This window comes from Eriocheir sinensis, chromosome 68, assembly GCF_024679095.1.
Source record: "Eriocheir sinensis breed Jianghai 21 chromosome 68, ASM2467909v1, whole genome shotgun sequence".
Classification (NCBI taxonomy): Eukaryota; Metazoa; Arthropoda; class Malacostraca; order Decapoda; family Varunidae; genus Eriocheir; species Eriocheir sinensis.
Window position 1 is genome coordinate 3,691,506 of NC_066576.1, and position 19,064 is coordinate 3,710,569.

The 19,064-nt window shown below is 43.9% G+C and overlaps 1 protein-coding gene and 1 long non-coding RNA gene across 7 annotated transcripts in view; one reads left to right on the forward strand and one right to left on the reverse strand.

The window, feature by feature from the left end:
• LOC126988128 (RNA polymerase-associated protein RTF1 homolog) overlaps positions 1-19,064 on the reverse strand; it is a 32,868-nt gene that overhangs the window by 8,360 nt on the left and 5,444 nt on the right. The window contains exons 5-13 of one of the 3 annotated variants that reach the window (XM_050845967.1): positions 18,786-18,897; positions 16,096-16,217; positions 12,981-13,114; positions 11,248-11,463; positions 7,328-7,517; positions 6,257-6,339; positions 1,798-1,993; positions 840-947; positions 42-191 (exon numbers count right to left, since the gene is read on the reverse strand). In XM_050845967.1, the coding sequence (XP_050701924.1) occupies positions 42-191; positions 840-947; positions 1,798-1,993; positions 6,257-6,339; positions 7,328-7,517; positions 11,248-11,463; positions 12,981-13,114; positions 16,096-16,217; positions 18,786-18,897 (1,311 nt within the window). Of the gene's footprint in view, positions 1-41; positions 192-835; positions 948-1,797; positions 1,994-6,256; positions 6,340-7,327; positions 7,518-11,247; positions 11,464-12,980; positions 13,115-16,095; positions 16,218-18,785; positions 18,898-19,064 lie in introns of all 3 variants that reach the window. The other 2 variants (XM_050845968.1, XM_050845969.1) reach the window with 2 other exon arrangements.
• Positions 16,247-18,777, forward strand: LOC126988139 (uncharacterized). Of its 4 annotated transcripts, none has more exons than XR_007741538.1 (4): positions 16,247-16,784; positions 17,193-17,651; positions 18,009-18,059; positions 18,468-18,777. It is a non-coding gene; the product is annotated as an uncharacterized LOC126988139 (long non-coding RNA). The 4 variants fall into 4 exon arrangements; XR_007741539.1 differs by lacking the exon at positions 18,468-18,777 and adding an exon at positions 18,111-18,133; XR_007741536.1 differs by lacking the exon at positions 18,009-18,059 and having other exon boundaries at positions 17,193-17,549.

Consider the following 19,064-nt stretch of genomic DNA (forward strand, 5'->3'; position numbering starts at 1 on the left):
AGATTATCGTCCGTTTTTTCACAGCGGATGGGTCAACTCACCATGATGGCTTTCTCGGCTTTCTCCACGTTGTTTTTCCTGTTGCGTTCGTTGATGTAGGAGATTGAGGCGATGGTCTGGGTCCTGCGCTTGTCGAGGCTGTTGGCTTTCTCGTCCAGGTCCGCGATCTTCTCCGTGAGTTTTTCGACTGACTGAAAGTGAGACAAAGGAAATAAGTGACTCTTTTCTTCATTAATTTCATCCTTGTCATAATAACCATGCAGGTACTGGATAAAACTATTGATGTCTGATTTTATGTGTGTGCAATTCCTTCGAGGCTAAGTTTAAGGAATTGCCTCTTACAGAAGTTAACTGGTGTGTGATAAATGGCCACCTCTTGCATCAGGAAGTTGGATGAGATGAGGCTGGACAGGAGAGGGATAAGTATTTGTCCCTATACTATGCAGCAATGGGCTCGTAAAAGCATTCTCCCTATAAACTCTTGCATCAGGAAGTTGGATAGAGAGGAGGATGGACAGGAGAGGGATAAGAAGTATTTGTCCCTATACTATGCAGCAAAGGGCTCGTATAAGCATTCTCCCTATAAACTCTTGCATCAGGAAGTTGGATAGAGAGGAGGCTGGACAGGAGAGGGATAAGGATTTGTCCCTATACTATGCAGCAAAGGGCTCGTAAAGGAATTCTCCCTATAAACTCTTGCATCAGGAAGTTGGATAGAGAGGAGGCTGGACAGGAGAGGGATAAGGATTTGTCCCTATACTATGCAGCAAAGGGCTCGTAAAGGCATTCTCCCTATAAACTCTTCCCTCCCCGGTCCAGCACTCAAAGCAGTGACTTGCCTCATCATCACCCTTCTGCGCGGCGATGTCCTTCTCCTTCATGAGTAAGGTTTTCGCCACGGCAAAGTTGGTTGGGTTGTGGTTGAACCGGGCCTTCTCCTCCACGATCTGGCGAGGAAAAATGATAATGAATAAATAAATGAGTGGTTATCAAGCACATACACTTTTAGGAGACACAAATAAATAAATATCACTTAGCATTAGTAAATCATATGGACAGTTAATGCTCAAAACTCCCCTTCCTTGTCCTTTGTTTACCCTGTGTCTTGAGCCTCCCTTAACCCCTTGATTGTGGGTTTCCTACAAGAAGACATCACCAAGCTACAGGAAGGGAACAAAAAGTGGCTGCTACAATTCAATGAAGAAAAATGTAAAGTCCTGCACCTTGGGAGGGGATATTCAGCACACCAATACCACATGGGAAACACTCCACTATCCACCACAGAGGCAGAGAAAGACCTGGAAGTGTATGTTACCAGGCTACCAGTGAAGGGATATTCAGCACACCAATACCACATGGGAAACACTCCACTATCCACCACAGAGGCAGAGAAAGACCTAGGAGTGTATGTTACCAGGCTACCAGTGAAGGGATATCCAGCACACCAATACCACATGGGAAACACTCCACCATCCACCACAGAGACAGAGAAAGACCTGGGAGTGTATGTTACCAGGCTACCAGTGAAGGGATATCCAGCACACCAATACCACATGGGAAACACTCCACTATCCACCACAGAGGCAGGAAAAGACCTGGGAGTGTATGTTACCAGGCTACCAGTGAAGGGATATCCAGCACACCAATACCACATGGGAAACACTCCACTATCCACCACAGAGGCAGAGAAAGACCTGGGACTATATGTCACCAGGCTACCACCTACCAGTGAAGGCAAAATCTATAACAATCGCAGCGGACGGGTTAAGCCCCTCTGGCCTCTCCCACCCTCCCTACCTTGTCAATGTCCTCACTGCTGAACTGGTAGTAGAGGAGGTCGTGGATGTCCTTCTGTTTCTGTGACACGTGTACCATGGAGGGAAGCTCCGTGCCGTGCGCCGCGCAGTCTTCCACCCACTTGTGGTACTCGGACTCCTGGAACGGACTGTTGCTCACAAACTCTAGCCGGAAGACTCGCTCGTGGGACGCGTGTCTGTGGGAGGAAGGGAGCACCTCAAGGCACTGCTCTGTTGTAACAAACTATACCACCGTAACCCTTGTTGATCTTGGCAGGGAAGGGATTAGATAGACTCAATGGGAAGGGCAAACACAGGTCACACAAGAATGCCTGCTTTCTACAATGACCTTAACCATACTTTCTTAGCTATTTCAAGGATCATGACTTTACACTACAATGACACCAGTATTATGACGCAATAGATACCACAATGACACCAGTATTATGATGCAATAGATACCACAATGACACCAGTATTATGACGCAATACACCACAATGACACCAGTATTATGATGCAATAGATACCACAATGACACCAGTATTATGACGCAATAGATACCACAATGACACCAGTATTATGATGCAATAGACACCACAATGACACCAGTATTATGATGCAATAGATACCACAATGACAGCAGTATTATGATGCAATAGACACCACAATGACACCAGTATTATGATGCAATAGATACCACAATGACAGCAGTATTATGATGCAATAGACACCACAATGACACCAGTATTATGACGCAATAGATACCACAATGACACCAGTATTATGATGCAATAGATACCACAATGACAGCAGTATTATGATGCAATAGATACCACAATGACAGCAGTATTATGATGCAATAGATACCACAATGACACCAGTATTATGACGCAATAGATACCACAATGACACCAGTATTATGACGCAATAGATACCACAATGACAGCAGTATTATGACGCAATAGATACCACAATGACACCAGTATTATGATGCAATAGACACCACAATGACACCAGTATTATGACGCAATAGATACCACAATGACAGCAGTATTATGATGCAATAGATACCACAATGACAGCAGTATTATGACGCAATAGATACCACAATGACACCAGTATTATGACGCAATAGATACCACAATGACAGCAGTATTATGACGCAATAGACAACACAATGACACCAGTATTATGATGCAATAGATACCACAATGACACCAGTATTATGACGCAATAGATACCACAATGACACCAGTATTATGACGCAATAGATACCACAATGACACCAGTATTATGATGCAATAGATACCACAATGACACCAGTATTATGATGCAATAGATACCACAATGACAGCAGTATTATGACGCAATAGACAACACAATGACACCAGTATTATGACGCAATAGATACCACAATGACACCAGTATTATGATGCAATAGACAACACAATGACACCAGTATTATGATGCAATAGACAACACAATGACACCAGTATTATGATGCAATAGATACCACAATGACACCAGTATTATGACGCAATAGATACCACAATGACACCAGTATTATGATGCAATAGACAACACAATGACACCAGTATTATGATGCAATAGATACCACAATGACACCAGTATTATGACGCAATAGATACCACAATGACACCAGTATTATGACGCAATAGATACCACAATGACACCAGTATTATGACGCAATAGACAACACAATGACACCAGTATTATGATGCAATAGACAACACAATGACACCAGTATTATGATGCAATAGATACCACAATGACACCAGTATTATGATGCAATAGATACCACAATGACACCAGTATTATGATGCAATAGATACCACAATGACACCAGTATTATGACGCAATAGATACCACAATGACAGCAGTATTATGATGCAATAGATACCACAATGACACCAGTATTATGATGCAATAGACAACACAATGACACCAGTATTATGACGCAATAGACAACACAATGACACCAGTATTATGACGCAATAGATACCACAATGACACCAGTATTATGATGCAATAGATACCACAATGACACCAGTATTATGATGCAATAGATACCACAATGACAGCAGTATTATGACGCAATAGACAACACAATGACACCAGTATTATGATGCAATAGATACCACAATGACAGCAGTATTATGACGCAATAGACAACACAATGACACCAGTATTATGACGCAATAGACAACACAATGACAGCAGTATTATGACGCAATAGATACCACAATGACAGCAGTATTATGACGCAATAGACAACACAATGACAGCAGTATTATGACGCAATAGATACCACAATGACAGCAGTATTATGATGCAATAGACAACACAATGACAGCAGTATTATGATGCAATAGATACCACAATGACAGCAGTATTATGATGCAATAGACAACACAATGACACCAGTATTATGACGCAATAGATACCACAATGACAGCAGTATTATGACGCAATAGATACCACAATGACACCAGTATTATGACGCAATAGACAACACAATGACACCAGTATTATGACGCAATAGATACCACAATGACACCAGTATTATGACGCAATAGATACCACAATGACAGCAGTATTATGACGCAATAGACAACACAATGACACCAGTATTATGATGCAATAGATACCACAATGACACCAGTATTATGACGCAATAGATACCACAATGACAGCAGTATTATGACGCAATAGACAACACAATGACAGCAGTATTATGATGCAATAGATACCACAATGACAGCAGTATTATGATGCAATAGACAACACAATGACACCAGTATTATGACGCAATAGATACCACAATGACAGCAGTATTATGACGCAATAGATACCACAATGACAGCAGTATTATGATGCAATAGACAACACAATGACAGCAGTATTATGACGCAATAGATACCACAATGACACCAGTATTATGATGCAATAGATACCACAATGACAGCAGTATTATGATGCAATAGACAACACAATGACAGCAGTATTATGACGCAATAGATACCACAATGACAGCAGTATTATGACGCAATAGACAACACAATGACAGCAGTATTATGATGCAATAGATACCACAATGACAGCAGTATTATGACGCAATAGATACCACAATGACACCAGTATTATGACGCAATAGACAACACAATGACACCAGTATTATGATGCAATAGATACCACAATGACACCAGTATTATGATGCAATAGATACCACAATGACAGCAGTATTATGACGCAATAGACAACACAATGACACCAGTATTATGATGCAATAGATACCACAATGACAGCAGTATTATGACGCAATAGACAACACAATGACACCAGTATTATGACGCAATAGATACCACAATGACAGCAGTATTATGACGCAATAGATACCACAATGACACCAGTATTATGATGCAATAGATACCACAATGACAGCAGTATTATGACGCAATAGATACCACAATGACACCAGTATTATGATGCAATAGATACCACAATGACAGCAGTATTATGACGCAATAGATACCACAATGACAGCAGTATTATGACGCAATAGACAACACAATGACAGCAGTATTATGACGCAATAGACAACACAATGACAGCAGTATTATGACGCAATAGATACCACAATGACAGCAGTATTATGATGCAATAGATACCACAATGACACCAGTATTATGACGCAATAGATACCACAATGACACCAGTATTATGACGCAATAGATACCACAATGACACCAGTATTATGACGCAATAGATACCACAATGACACCAGTATTATGACGCAATAGATACCACAATGACAGCAGTATTATGATGCAATAGATACCACAATGACACCAGTATTATGACGCAATAGATACCACAATGACACCAGTATTATGACGCAATAGATACCACAATGACACCAGTATTATGACGCAATAGATACCACAATGACAGCAGTATTATGACGCAATAGATACCACAATGACACCAGTATTATGACGCAATAGATACCACAATGACACCAGTATTATGACGCAATAGATACCACAATGACACCAGTATTATGACGCAATAGATACCACAATGACACCAGTATTATGACGCAATAGACAACACAATGACACCAGTATGATGACGCAATAGATACCACAATGACACCAGTATTATGACGCAATAGATACCAAGTTCATATAAATGTGGGCTTTTTCCATTATCGTTTCCTTTTTTTTGCCCTTGAGCTGTTTCCTTTGCTGTATAAAAAAAATAATGAAAATAATAATAATAAAAAACTGAATTCTTGTTTCCAGTAAGCAGGCAACACAGGTAGTTATGACACGATATGAGGATGCAGGGCGAGGATTTAGAAATAAGTGCATTTCTCCCGAGGCCTCCAGCAAGCTCTCAGGCAGTGACCACCCCATCCACCACACCCTCAACTCACTTTAGCCGCAGTCCTTTGTTTGTTCGTGTGTTGCCCAGCTGGTAAATCTTCGCCGTTTCACACACTGCTGTAATTTCCGCAACCTGAAGGGGGAAAAAAAAAATAATAATAATAATAATAATACACATTTAGTAATTACAAGCATAGTGTTAGTGTGTATCAACATTCTTATATGAAATGACACACTGAAACTGGTGGTAGTTTGACCCTTCCTCTGTCCCATGAACCTAAGAAACACACATTTAACCCTTTCCTTGTGCGTGGTGCAGGATTTGAGTATCCCCTCAGGCGCAGTCTAGCAGCCAAATGGGGGGTAACTTTTAACCTCTGTATCTCAAAAACTATTCATCACAGCTAAAAACAAAAAAACACCATTGGGAAGAGGAGGCCCAGATCTATAAGAGTCAATTATGTGTGCCTCTCCTGCGAACGTACATGCACGTTCAGGGGGTGTTGAATGTGAACACTTACGTCAGTGTGTGCATGATGATCAGCCATTTCAAGGCAACTGCGGACATCTATCCTTGAGGTTCTGGCAAGGTTGCATTGCCAACTGCAGTATTTACAACTATTTGGTCAAAGAATCAGTCAGGTGGTAGGTGAAGCTATGCAAAAATGCCGCTATAGTGGACAAGAACATCCACCATAGATTATCCGCGCTGGGCTGATATGATTTTCCACCAAATTTAGTGGAGAACCCACTCAATTGGCAATCCTGTGTTGTGAGAGTGTTGGAACACTCCCATACATGTAAGATTTGAGTGTGGCTTGAGCTCTCAGCGAGCGTTTAGCACCACCAGCAAATGCGCCTACCGCTCGCTGCGAGCGTTTAGCAATGAAAGGGTTAACAAGGCTTTTGAGGGAGTTCTGGGCATTTCCAGGGAAGGTAGTTTAATGACCCTGGTTGTAATGAAAAAATAGCATACAAAATGGCAAAAACAACTCCTGAATAAGTATGAAAGGAGGTGACACACTGAAACTGGGGACATATGTGCTAATAAACCTAAGCTATAACATGGCAAAGCAAGTCTCCTTATGAACCCAACAGCATGAAGCCCTCCTGCAACTCACCCTATAGACGGGGCGGCCCTGGTTGCTGCCGATGCCTATCCTGACGAAGCAGCCGATGATGGCCTTGGAGAATATCGGGAGGTGGACGAAGCGTTCCATCTTGTGGCGGGAGAGTCGGATCTTCTCCAAGTCTTCTCGACATGTCACGAACTTAGGTCTGGAATCCCTTGAGCGATGGCTGTCTTTAGACCTGGACAGAGGGACACACAAGGGAACATTACACCGAGCAGGGGCAGCCAAGACTCCTTACAAATAAATTGGACTCCTTAACCTGGTAGCTGCAGGGAACATGTATCTTAAAGACCCCTCTAAGCGAATTAATGGGAAAAAATCATCACTCATGCAAACCATTTCATAATATACAGTACCAATGCATTCGTGATCAGTTTGTGCATCATCTATTTGGGGGGTTTATATCACGGTAAAAATTTGGCCCATCGCTGGTACACGGTAAAGCCACAAATTTGGCCCATCGCTGGTACACGGTAAAGCCACAAATTTGGCCCGTCGCTGTTACTGGGTCAACCCCCTGGGAGTGACAACACCTTGGTTAACTTAAGACTCCCTACACCAACACTACATTCCCTGGGCTCTGGATTTACATGGATTTACATAGAATTTCAGACCACACAGACACCATGGTCCAGACTAGGTGATCTGTCCTTAACCCCTTGATTGTGGATTTCCTACAAGAAGACATCACCAAGCTACAGGTATGGAACAAAAAGTGTCTGCTACAATTCAATGAAGATAAATGTCAAGTCCTGCACCTTGGGAGGGGATATCCAGCACACCAATACCACATGGGAAACACTCCACTATCCACCACAGAGGCAGAGAAAGACCTGGGAGTGTATGTTACCAGGCTACCAGTGAGGGGATATCCAGCACACCAATACCACATGGGAAACACTCCACTATCCATCACAGAGGCAGAGAAAGACCTGGGAGTGTATGTTACCAGGCTACCAGTGAGGGGATATCCAGCACACCAATACCACATGGGAAACACTCCACTATCCACCACAGAGGCAGAGAAAGACCTGGGAGTGTATGTTACCAGGCTACCAGTGAAGGGATATCCAGCACACCAATACCACATGGGAAACACTCCACTATCCACCACAGAGGCAGAGAAAGACCTGGGAGTGTATGTTACCAGGCTACCAGTGAAGGGATATCCAGCACACCAATACCACATGGGAAACACTCCACTATCCACCACAGAGGCAGAGAAAGACCTGGGAGTGTATGTTACCAGGCTACCAGTGAAGGCCAAGCCCGTGCCAATCGCAGCGGACGGGTTAAAGGCTGCCCACAACACATGCTGGTACATATGACAACACCCAGAGACCACCTTACTCTAGATTTAAGATGACTTGGTGACCTTTCTGTATGGCAAGTTGCAAGGAACAGGAGAATGGTGGGTGGAAAAAGGAAAGAGGGCAGTGGGTGATGAGCTACTGGAAGAGACGAGACTTGCTGTTCGGAAAATAAAGAGGTTTGGTTTAGTGAGTTGTGAAACATGCCACGGTGACACTTCAGGACACCAGCTGCTGCCAGTGTACATGTGCCAAGCCACAGGTGTGATGCTGAGTGCTTCTGGGAGGGCATCCACAATGTATCACTTATAGTTCCTGTGTGGGGTGACCTTCCTTTGTAATGCTATCAGGTACTCTGGACATCCATACTCCACTGTGCAACACATTCAAGTACATGATAAAATTTTGCTGTTCCAAGATTAAATAATAATAATTACACTTTTAATATTAATAATTTATAACCACAGTGTTTATATGTTAAATGTAAAAGTGACAATAAAAAGCAAACACATTTTTACAAGACTGCACAAACACTGTAACCATGACCATTAATAAAGCTCAAGAACACGTCAACAGGAACCACTTCACCAAACACGCTTGGCACACACTGCACCTACAACACACACAGGGAGGGCCAGACCACACACACGTCTTTCCTCACAACACCGTTAATCACATGTACCGTCACAGCGGCAGGGCAGGCCAGGGCTGTGCTGGGAGGGTGTGTGGAGGCCAGGACCTCAAGGCACTAAGCCATTCTTGGCAGCCACCCAAGGACCTTTCCTTCACCCCAACAAGCTGGAAGGATTATTCCATGTTTGTGTTTCCCAGCAGCACCCTGACTTGTGCAGGCACAGGACTCAGTACAGGACGCAGCAGAGTCCTGACTGCCTGCACAGCTCCCTCTACTGTGTCCTGCACCTCAACAAGGCTGAGCATCACTGGGCAAAACAGCACAGCCCAAGCCACCCCTGCTGCTGTCTGTGTCCAGTCCTACACCATCACCAGTCTGAGCATCAGGAAACATAAACATCCTGCAGATGACTTCAAACAAGCATTTACCTCACACTGAATGTAACTAGCACACATTGGCAGGTGTAAAGCACATTGTTTTGTTGTGCCCGGCTGTGAGCAGGAAGGCTCCAAAACCTTGCAATACTGTGGTGGGACTGACGCTGGACAGGTCTCTTCGCCAGGACCACAAAGGCAGAGAAGCAGTGCACACGGCCGCCCTCTCCAGGTAATCATAGTGTTGGACAACAAGTGCTAACATTCACAGTTGAAGGAAATGGCTTTCATTTGTGTTAATTTACTTTTTTTAATTTAATTGGAAAAATTCAAACTGGCAGATTTTTCATACAAGCCCGGACCCTTTGGGTCCAGGAAATTGTGGAACCACTGCAACAGACCCCACAGCGCTCCATTTGTATATATGGACCAGTGCAGGCCCATACCATTGTAACCTAGGAACCTCCTGTACTTCATACATCACTGAGTAAACCTTAAACACGGTTAAGGATTGATGCTACAGTATTATGTACACTATGGCAACAAACTTATGCCCACACCTGGGAGTGTCCCTGAGTGTCTAAGCTGCAGACCCAGAGACAGAAAAAGAGTTGTTATTGAGAGGGGACAGTGGCAAGCATGAAGGGTCACACTGGGCAGGCATGGTTTATGGGTCTGTGGGCAGGTGTGTGTGCCTCTCACGACACAGAACAAAGTTATCAAACAGGACACGGCTGCACCCAACAAACTGTTTTCTGTCTTGATAAGAAACAGTTTGCTGGTGGCATGGGCTGCCTTCCCTCTCATGCTGTGTGAAGCATCATATTGGGGCACCCTTGGGTGTGCCTGCAGGTCTAACAACAGGCACACCATTACTGACAATGTTAGTGTAACTGCTAGTGTTGGTAAGGCTCACTATGGCCACTTCCACAGCCCAGTGCAAGGCCTCTGCTAGACCAAACAAAACAACTCCTTACGTCTGCTGCTCTTCTACAAATCACCAATGACAAAAGAAACCTCTTAGACAATGCTTGGTGTTTTGATTTAACCCCTTCAACACGAGGATGCGTATACTGCGTCCTTGCGTGCCCCGTACCATATCTGAGGACGTGCATACTGTGTCCTGGCTCCCTTTAGCCAATATACGAGTTATTTTATCTCTATATTTATGCTTACATCTCAAAAGTATCAATTAATTTATGTTTCTTTATGAGCACCATTTAATTCTGCATGTTTTCATATATTATACATGATGATTGTGTTGAGTTTATGGCTGAAAACTTGTCATATTCAATAGCGACATTTGAAATTTGGCGTGCGCGGCGATCCCGGATACAGCACGGGGCGCTGTTTTGGCCCGGCCGTAGTGAAGGGGTTAAGGAGGCTAACAAATTTGAGGATGCAATACAATAATTATAGTTTGGTGTTTTGTAGAAGAAATCTAACACACTTCTGGAGTTGTTTGTTGCGGTCCATTACAGAGCCCTGGGATCAGTCTGTGGAGGTGTCCGAGGGCCTTGCCGCAGGACTGACAACAACACCAGCCACAGCACTGACACGCTCCACTCCGGCACACGGCTCCCCCACTACCTGTCTGGCTTGGTCTTCTTGGGTGACACATCGCTGTCACTCGAGTCACTAAAAGATGAAGAGGAAGAGGGAGAGGCACAGGAAGAGGAAGTAGAGGGCAAGATCTTTGGCTCAGTCTTCTTTATCAGCTTTGTATCGCGCTCTTTTCGATGGGTCTTTGCTGCAGCGGCCGCCCCCTTGCTGGGCCGGGCGGCAGCGGCCTCCTCCACACAGGGGCTGCGGCAGTGTTACCTCAGTGGGGCTCAACACACAATAACACTCACTCATCACGGTCAATATACTCACAACACACGACAACACTCACTCATCACGGTCAGTACACTCACGACACGACAACACTCACTCATCACAGTCAATACACTTACAAGTTACACACGACAACACTCACTCATCAACGTCAAAAGTCTCAATACACTCAACAACTCTTCCTGAAATACATCTCAGCCATTCCATCACAGAAACAGAACAGTGATGATGCAATACAACCATTTTTAAAACAGGGACATTATATTCATATGTGAAGAAACAGGGGTTGAAATTAAACCTCCAATCACCCAAGGCAACTTAACCTGGTAGCAGCGGGGATCATGTTTCTTAATGGTCCCTCTAAGCGAGAAAAATGAGAAAAAATCACCCCTCACACAAACCATTTCATAATATATATATCAGAGCATTTGTGATCAGTTTATGCATCATCTATTTTGGGGGATTTATATCATGGCACAAATTTGGCCCGTCACTGCTACACGGTAGAGCCACAAATTTGGCCCATCGCTGCTACACGGTAAAGCCACAAATTTGGCCCATCGCTGCTACATGGTAAAGCCACAAATTTGGCCCATCGCTGCTACATGGTAAAGCCACAAATTTGGCCCATTGCTGCTACATGGTAAAGCCACAAATTTGGCCCATTGCTGCTACATGGTAAAGCCACAAATTTGGCCCATTGCTGCTACATGGTAAAGCCACAAATTTGGCCCATTGCTGCTACATGGTAAAGCCACAAATTTGGCCCGTCGCTGCTACATGGTAAAGCCACAAATTTGGCCCATTGCTGCTACATGGTAAAGCCACAAATTTGGCCCATTGCTGCTACATGGTAAAGCCACAAATTTGGCCCATTGCTGCTACATGGTAAAGCCACAAATTTGGCCCGTCGCTGCTACACGGTCAAGCCACAAATTTGGCCCGTCGCTGCTACCGGGTTAAGTACCAGAAGGGTGAGTATATCTTAGAGGCTAACTGATATTTTATTGCCCAACAGGAAGCTATAATAAATGTCCTTTCCCTGTTGACATAATAATAAGTAAAAAAAAACAAATATATATATACTAATGAGCCTACTGGACCTTGCTAATTGCCACTCCCTTGAGAGACAAAGATCGAGTGGCTGGGTGAGAGAGAGAGAGAGAGAGAGAGAGAGAGAGAGAGAGAGAGAGAGAGAGAGAGAGAGAGAGAGAGAGAGAGAGAGAGAGAGAGAGAGAGAGAGAGAGAGAGAGAGAGAGAGAGAGAGAGAAATATAGACCTTTAAAAATTCCTTCTTTTCTTTTTGTTTTACTGCAGAGAGAGAGAGAGAGAGAGAGAGAGAGAGAGAGAGAGAGAGAGACCGTTTTTTATACTCCTGCATCCTTTACTCTACGGAAAAAAAAAAAAAAGCCCCCCCCGCCCCCCCCCTTCTTAAAATGCATAAACAACAACATCAACATTAACAACAACAACATCCATCCGCTCACCTGCCGGAGTCACTGTCCCCGTCGGATGAGGAGGAGGAGGAGGACGAGGAGGACCGTCTCTTGGTGGACTTCTCGGACTTCTCGGACTTGTCGCTCTCGGTTCCGCTGTCGTCCGAGCTGTACACATCCGACGCCTGGAAAGATAGACGGATAGATAGATTAACTGACTGATAGATAGATAGATAGATGGTGGTGGTGGATAGAGAGATTAGACAGATTGACTGATAGATAGATAGATAGATGATGATGGTGATGGTGGATAGATAGAATAGATAGATTGACTGATAGATAGATAGATAGATAGAGAGATGGTGGAGGTGGTGGTGGATAGATAGAATAGATACACTGACTGATAGATACACAGAGAGATGGTGGTGGTAATAGAAGTGGTGGTGGATAGATAGAATAGATAGATTGACTGATAGATAGATAGATAGATAGATAGATGATGGTGGATAGATAGAATAGATAGATTGACTGATAGATAGATAGATAGATAGAGAGATGGTGGAGGTGGTGGTGGATAGATAGAATAGATACACTGACTGATAGATACACAGAGAGATGGTGGTGGTAATAGAAGTGGTGGTGGATAGATAGAATAGATAGATTGACTGACAGATAGATAGATAGATAGATAGATGATGGTGGTGATGATGGTGGTGGTGGATAGATAGATTAGATAGATTGACTGATAGATAGACGGAGAGATGGTGGTGGTGGATAGATAGATTAGATAGATTGACTGATAAATAGACAGAGAGATGGTGGTGGTGGATAGATAGATTAGATAGATTGACTGATAAATAGACGGAGAGATGGTGGTGGTGGTGGTGGTGGATAGATAGATTAGATAGATTGACTGATAGATAGATAGATAGATAGAGAGATGGTGGTGAAGGATGACAAGAGGGAGAGGTGTTAGGAGGGAGGGAGAGGGAGAGGAGAGAAAGTGACAGAGGAGAGGACAGAAAATGACAGCGGGGAGGACAGAAAGTGACAGGAGGGAGGACAGAAAGTGACAGGAGGACAGAAAATGACAGCAGGGAGGACAGAAAGTGACAGGAGGGAGGACAGAAAGTGACAGGACAGAAAATGATGGGGGGACAGAAAATGACAGGAGGGAGGACAGAAAATAACAGCAAGGAGGACAGAAAATGACAGGAGGGAGGACTGAAAATGACAGCAGGGAGGACAGAAAATGACAGCAGGGAGGACAGAAAATGACAGCAGGGAGGACAGAAAATGACAGCAGGGAGGACAGAAAATGACAGCAGGGAGGACAGAAAATGACACCAGAGAGGACAGAAAACAACAGCAGGGAGGACAGAAAATGACACCAGAGAGGACAGAAAACAACAGCAGGGAGGACAGAAAATGACAGCAGGGAGGACAGAAAATGACACCAGAGAGGACAGAAAACAACAGCAGGGAGGACAGAAAATGACAGCAGGGAGGACAGAAAATGACAGCAGGGAGGACAGAAAATGACAGCAGGGAGGACAGAAAATGACAGCAGGGAGGACAGAAAATGACAGCAGGGAGGACAGAAAATGACAGCAGAGAGGACAGAAAACAACAGCAGGGAGGACAGAAAATGACAGCAGGGAGGACAGAAAATGACACCAGAGAGGACAGAAAACAACAGCAGGGAGGACAGAAAATGACAGCAGGGAGGACAGAAAACAACAGCAGGGAGGACAGAAAACAACAGCAGGGAGGACAGAAAATAACAGCAGGGAGGACAGAAAACAACAGCAGGGAGGACAGAAAATGACAGCAGGGAGGACAGAAAATGACAGCAGGGAGGACAGAAAATGACACCAGAGAGGACAGAAAACAACAGCAGGGAGGACAGAAAATGACAGCAGGGAGGACAGAAAACAACAGCAGGGAGGACAGAAAATGACAGCAGGGAGGACAGAAAACAACAGCAGGGAGGACAGAAAATAACAGCAGGGAGGACAGAAAACAACAGCAGGGAGGACAGAAAATGACAGCAGGGAGGACAGAAAACAACAGCAGGGAGGACAGAAAATGACAGCAGGGAGGACAGAAAACAACAGCAGGGAGGACAGAAAATAACAGCAGGGAGGACAGAAAACAACAGCAGGGAGGACAGAAAATGACAGCAGGGAGGACAGAAAACAACAGCAGGGAGGACAGAAAATGACAGCAGGGAGGACAGAAAATAACAGCAGGGAGGACATAAAATGACAGGAGGGAGGACAGAAAATAACAGCAGAGAGGACAGAAAATGACAGCAGGAGGGACAGAAAATGACAGCCGGGAGGACAGAAAATGACAGGAGGGAGGACAGAAAATGACAGGAGGGAGGACAGAAAATGACAGCAGGGAGGACAGAAAATGACAGCAGTGAGGACAGAAATCAACAGCAGGGAGGACAGAAAATGACAGCAGGGAGGACAGAAAATAACTGCAGGGAGGACAGAAAGTGACAGGAGGGAGGACAGAAAATGACAGGAGGGAGGACAGAAAATAACAGCAGGGAGGACAGAAAATGACAGGAGGGAGGACAGAAAATAACAGCAGGGAGGACAGAAAATGACAGGAGGGAGGACAGAAAATAACAGCAGGGAGGACAGAAAATGACAGGAGGGAGGACAGAAAATAACTGCAGGGAGGACAGAAAATAACTGCAGGGAGGACAGAAAGTAACAGCAGGGAGGACAGAAAATGACAGGAGGGAGGACAGAAAATAACAGCAGGGAGGACAGAAAATGACAGGAGGGAGGACAGAAAATAACAGCAGGGAGGACAGAAAATGACAGGAGGGAGGACAGAAAATAACAGCAGGGAGGACAGAAAATAACAGGAGGGAGGACAGAAAATGACAGGAGGGAGGACAGAAAATAACAGCAGGGAGGACAGAAAATGACAGGAGGGAGGACAGAAAATAACAGCAGGGAGGACAGAAAATAACAGCAGAGAGGACGGAAAATGACAGCGGGGAGGACAGAAAATGACAGCAGGGAGGACAGAAAATGACAGCAGGACAGAACATGACAGGACAAAAAATGACAGGAGGACAGAAAACGACAGCAAGAGTAAAGAGACAGGACAGTACAGGAGGACACACTAGATCATCTCTTACTTTGAGCTTCTTGGACTTGGCTTCCTCGGCGTTGGAGTCCGAGTCCATTGATTTTTCCCGCTCCTCTCTCCTCCTCCTCTTCTCCTCGGCCTCCCTCTCCTTCTTCTGTCTCTCCTCCTCCGCTGGGGAAGGGGGTGAAATGACGAAGGGTTAAGGACAGCAGGATTTTTAAACACCTCTGGAATCAATTTTTATAGCATTTCTTTCTCTTACTTGTGTTAATGACCTCGACAATTACCTTTCTGTATGTCCATAGCAATAGGTTAATGGTGTTCTATAACTGATGCGATTTTAAAACACCTCTGGAACCAATTTTTTAATGTCTTCTCTCCTTCTCTTGTGCTAATAACCTAGACAATTAGGTTGGTATTATACGACACACTCACAGCCATTTCTAAAGGTCAAAGAGGGGGTCAGTTGGGTTCTAATGAGTGTTTCCTCAGGTTCACGGTACAGAAGAAGGTTCAAACTACCACCAGGGTCACAAAACTACTCCTGGAAATGCCCACAACTCCTACGAAAGCCTTGTCAAATAGGTAACTGCAACTAGAAATGCCCACAACTCCTACGAAAGCCTTGTCAAATACGTAACTACAACTAGAAATGCCCACAACTCCTACGAAAGCCTTGTCAAATACGTAACTGCAACTAGAAATGCCCACAACTCCTACGAAAGCCTTGTCAAATAGGTGACTGCAACTAGAAATGCCCACAACCCCTACGAAAGCCTTGTCAAATAGGTGACTGCAACTAGAAATGCCCACAACTCCTATGAAAGCCTTGTCAAATATGTAACTACTACTAGAAATGCCCACAACTCCTATGAAAGCCTTGTCAAATATGTAACTACTACTAGAAATGCCCACAACTCCTACGAAAGCCTTGTCAAATACGTAACTACTCCTAGAAATGCCCACAACTCCTATGAAAGCCTTGTCAAATACGTAACTACTCCTAGAAATGCCCACAACTCCTACGAAAGCCTTGTCAAATAGGTGACTGCAACTAGAAATGCCCACATCTCCTATGAAAGCCTTGTCAAATACGTAACTACTACTAGAAATGCCCACAACTCCTACGAAAGCCTTGTCAAATAGGTAACTGCAACTAGAAATGCCCACAACTCCTACGAAAGCCTTGTCAAATAGGTAACTGCAACTAGAAATGCCCACAACTCCTATGAAAGCCTTGTCAAATAGGTAACTGCAACTAGAAATGCCCACAACTCCTACAAAAGCCTTGTCAAATACGTAACTACTACTAGAAATGCCCACAACTCCTATGAAAGCCTTGTCAAATACATAACTACTACTAGAAATGCCCACAACTCCTACGAAAGCCTTGTCAAATACGTAACTGCAACTAGAAATGCCCACAACTCCTACGAAAGCCTTGTCAAATACGTAACTGCAACTAGAAATGCCCACAACTCCTACGAAAGCCTTGTCAAATATGTAACTACTACTAGAAATGCCCACAACTCCTACGAAAGCCTTGTCAAATATGTAACTGCAACTAGAAATGCCCACATCTCCTACGAAAGCCTTGTCAAATACGTAACTCCTACTAGAAATGCCCACAACTCCTACGAAAGCCTTGTTAAATACGTAACTGCAACTAGAAATGCCCACAACTCCTACGAAAGCCTTGTCAAATACGTAACTACTACTAGAAATGCCCACAACTCCTACGAAAGCCTTGTCAAATACGTAACTACTACTAGAAATGCCCACAACTCCTACGAAAGCCTTGTCAAATACGTAACTACTACTAGAAATGCCCACAACTCCTACGAAAGCCTTGTCAAATACGTAACTACTACTAGAAATGCCCACAACTCCTACGAAAGCCTTGTCAAATAGGTAACTACTACTAGAAATGCCCACAACTCCTACGAAAGCCTTGTCAAATAGGTAACTGCAACTAGAAATGCCCACATCTCCTACGAAAGCCTTGTCAAATAGGTAACTACCACTAGAAATGCCCACAACTCCTACGAAAGCCTTGTCAAATAGGTAACTGCAACTAGAAATGCCCACATCTCCTACGAAAGCCTTGTCAAATAGGTAACTCCTACTAGAAATGCCCACAACTCCTACGAAAGCCTTGTCAAATAGGTAACTACTACTAGAAATGCCCACAACTCCTACGAAAGCCTTGTCAAATATGTAACTCCTACTAGAAATGCCCACAACTCCTACGAAAGCCTTGTCAAATATGTAACTCCTACTAGAAATGCCCACAACTCCTACGAAAGCCTTGTCAAATACGTAACTACTACTAGAAATGCCCACAACTCCTACGAAAGCCTTGTCAAATAGGTAACTACTACTAGAAATGCCCACAACTCCTACGAAAGCCTTGTCAAATAGGTAACTGCAACTAGAAATGCCCACAACTCCTACGAAAGCCTTGTCAAATACGTAACTGCAACTAGAAATGCCCACAACTCCTATGAAAGCCTTGTCAAATATGTAACTCCTACTAGAAATGCCCACAACTCCTACGAAAGCCTTGTCAAATAGGTGTTCTTGAGTGACGAAATGTTTTACAATATGACCTTTACTTTCTGTACTTTGATAACAATAAATTAAAGACGTACTACAACTGATGCGATTTTTAAACACCCCTGGAATGAATTTTCTTGATCATTTATTTCTTTACCTTGTGCTAATAAGCTAGACACTCACCCTTCTGTATTTTGTTGACTCTCTTGGCCTTGAGGGCGGCAAACTTGTCGTTCCGGCCGGCTCGCTCCTCCAGTGTTTTGGTTCTGTTGGTGAGCAGCGGCTGCCTCTTCTCCTGGAGGGTGAGATGGAGGAAAAATGAACTAGGAATTTGTAGGTTTCTTAATAAGATATGTAAAGTTAACCCCTTGAATGTGGATTTCCTACAAGACATCAACAAGCAACAGGATTGGAACAAAAAGTGGCTGCTACAATTCAATGAAGAAAAATGTAAAGTCCTGC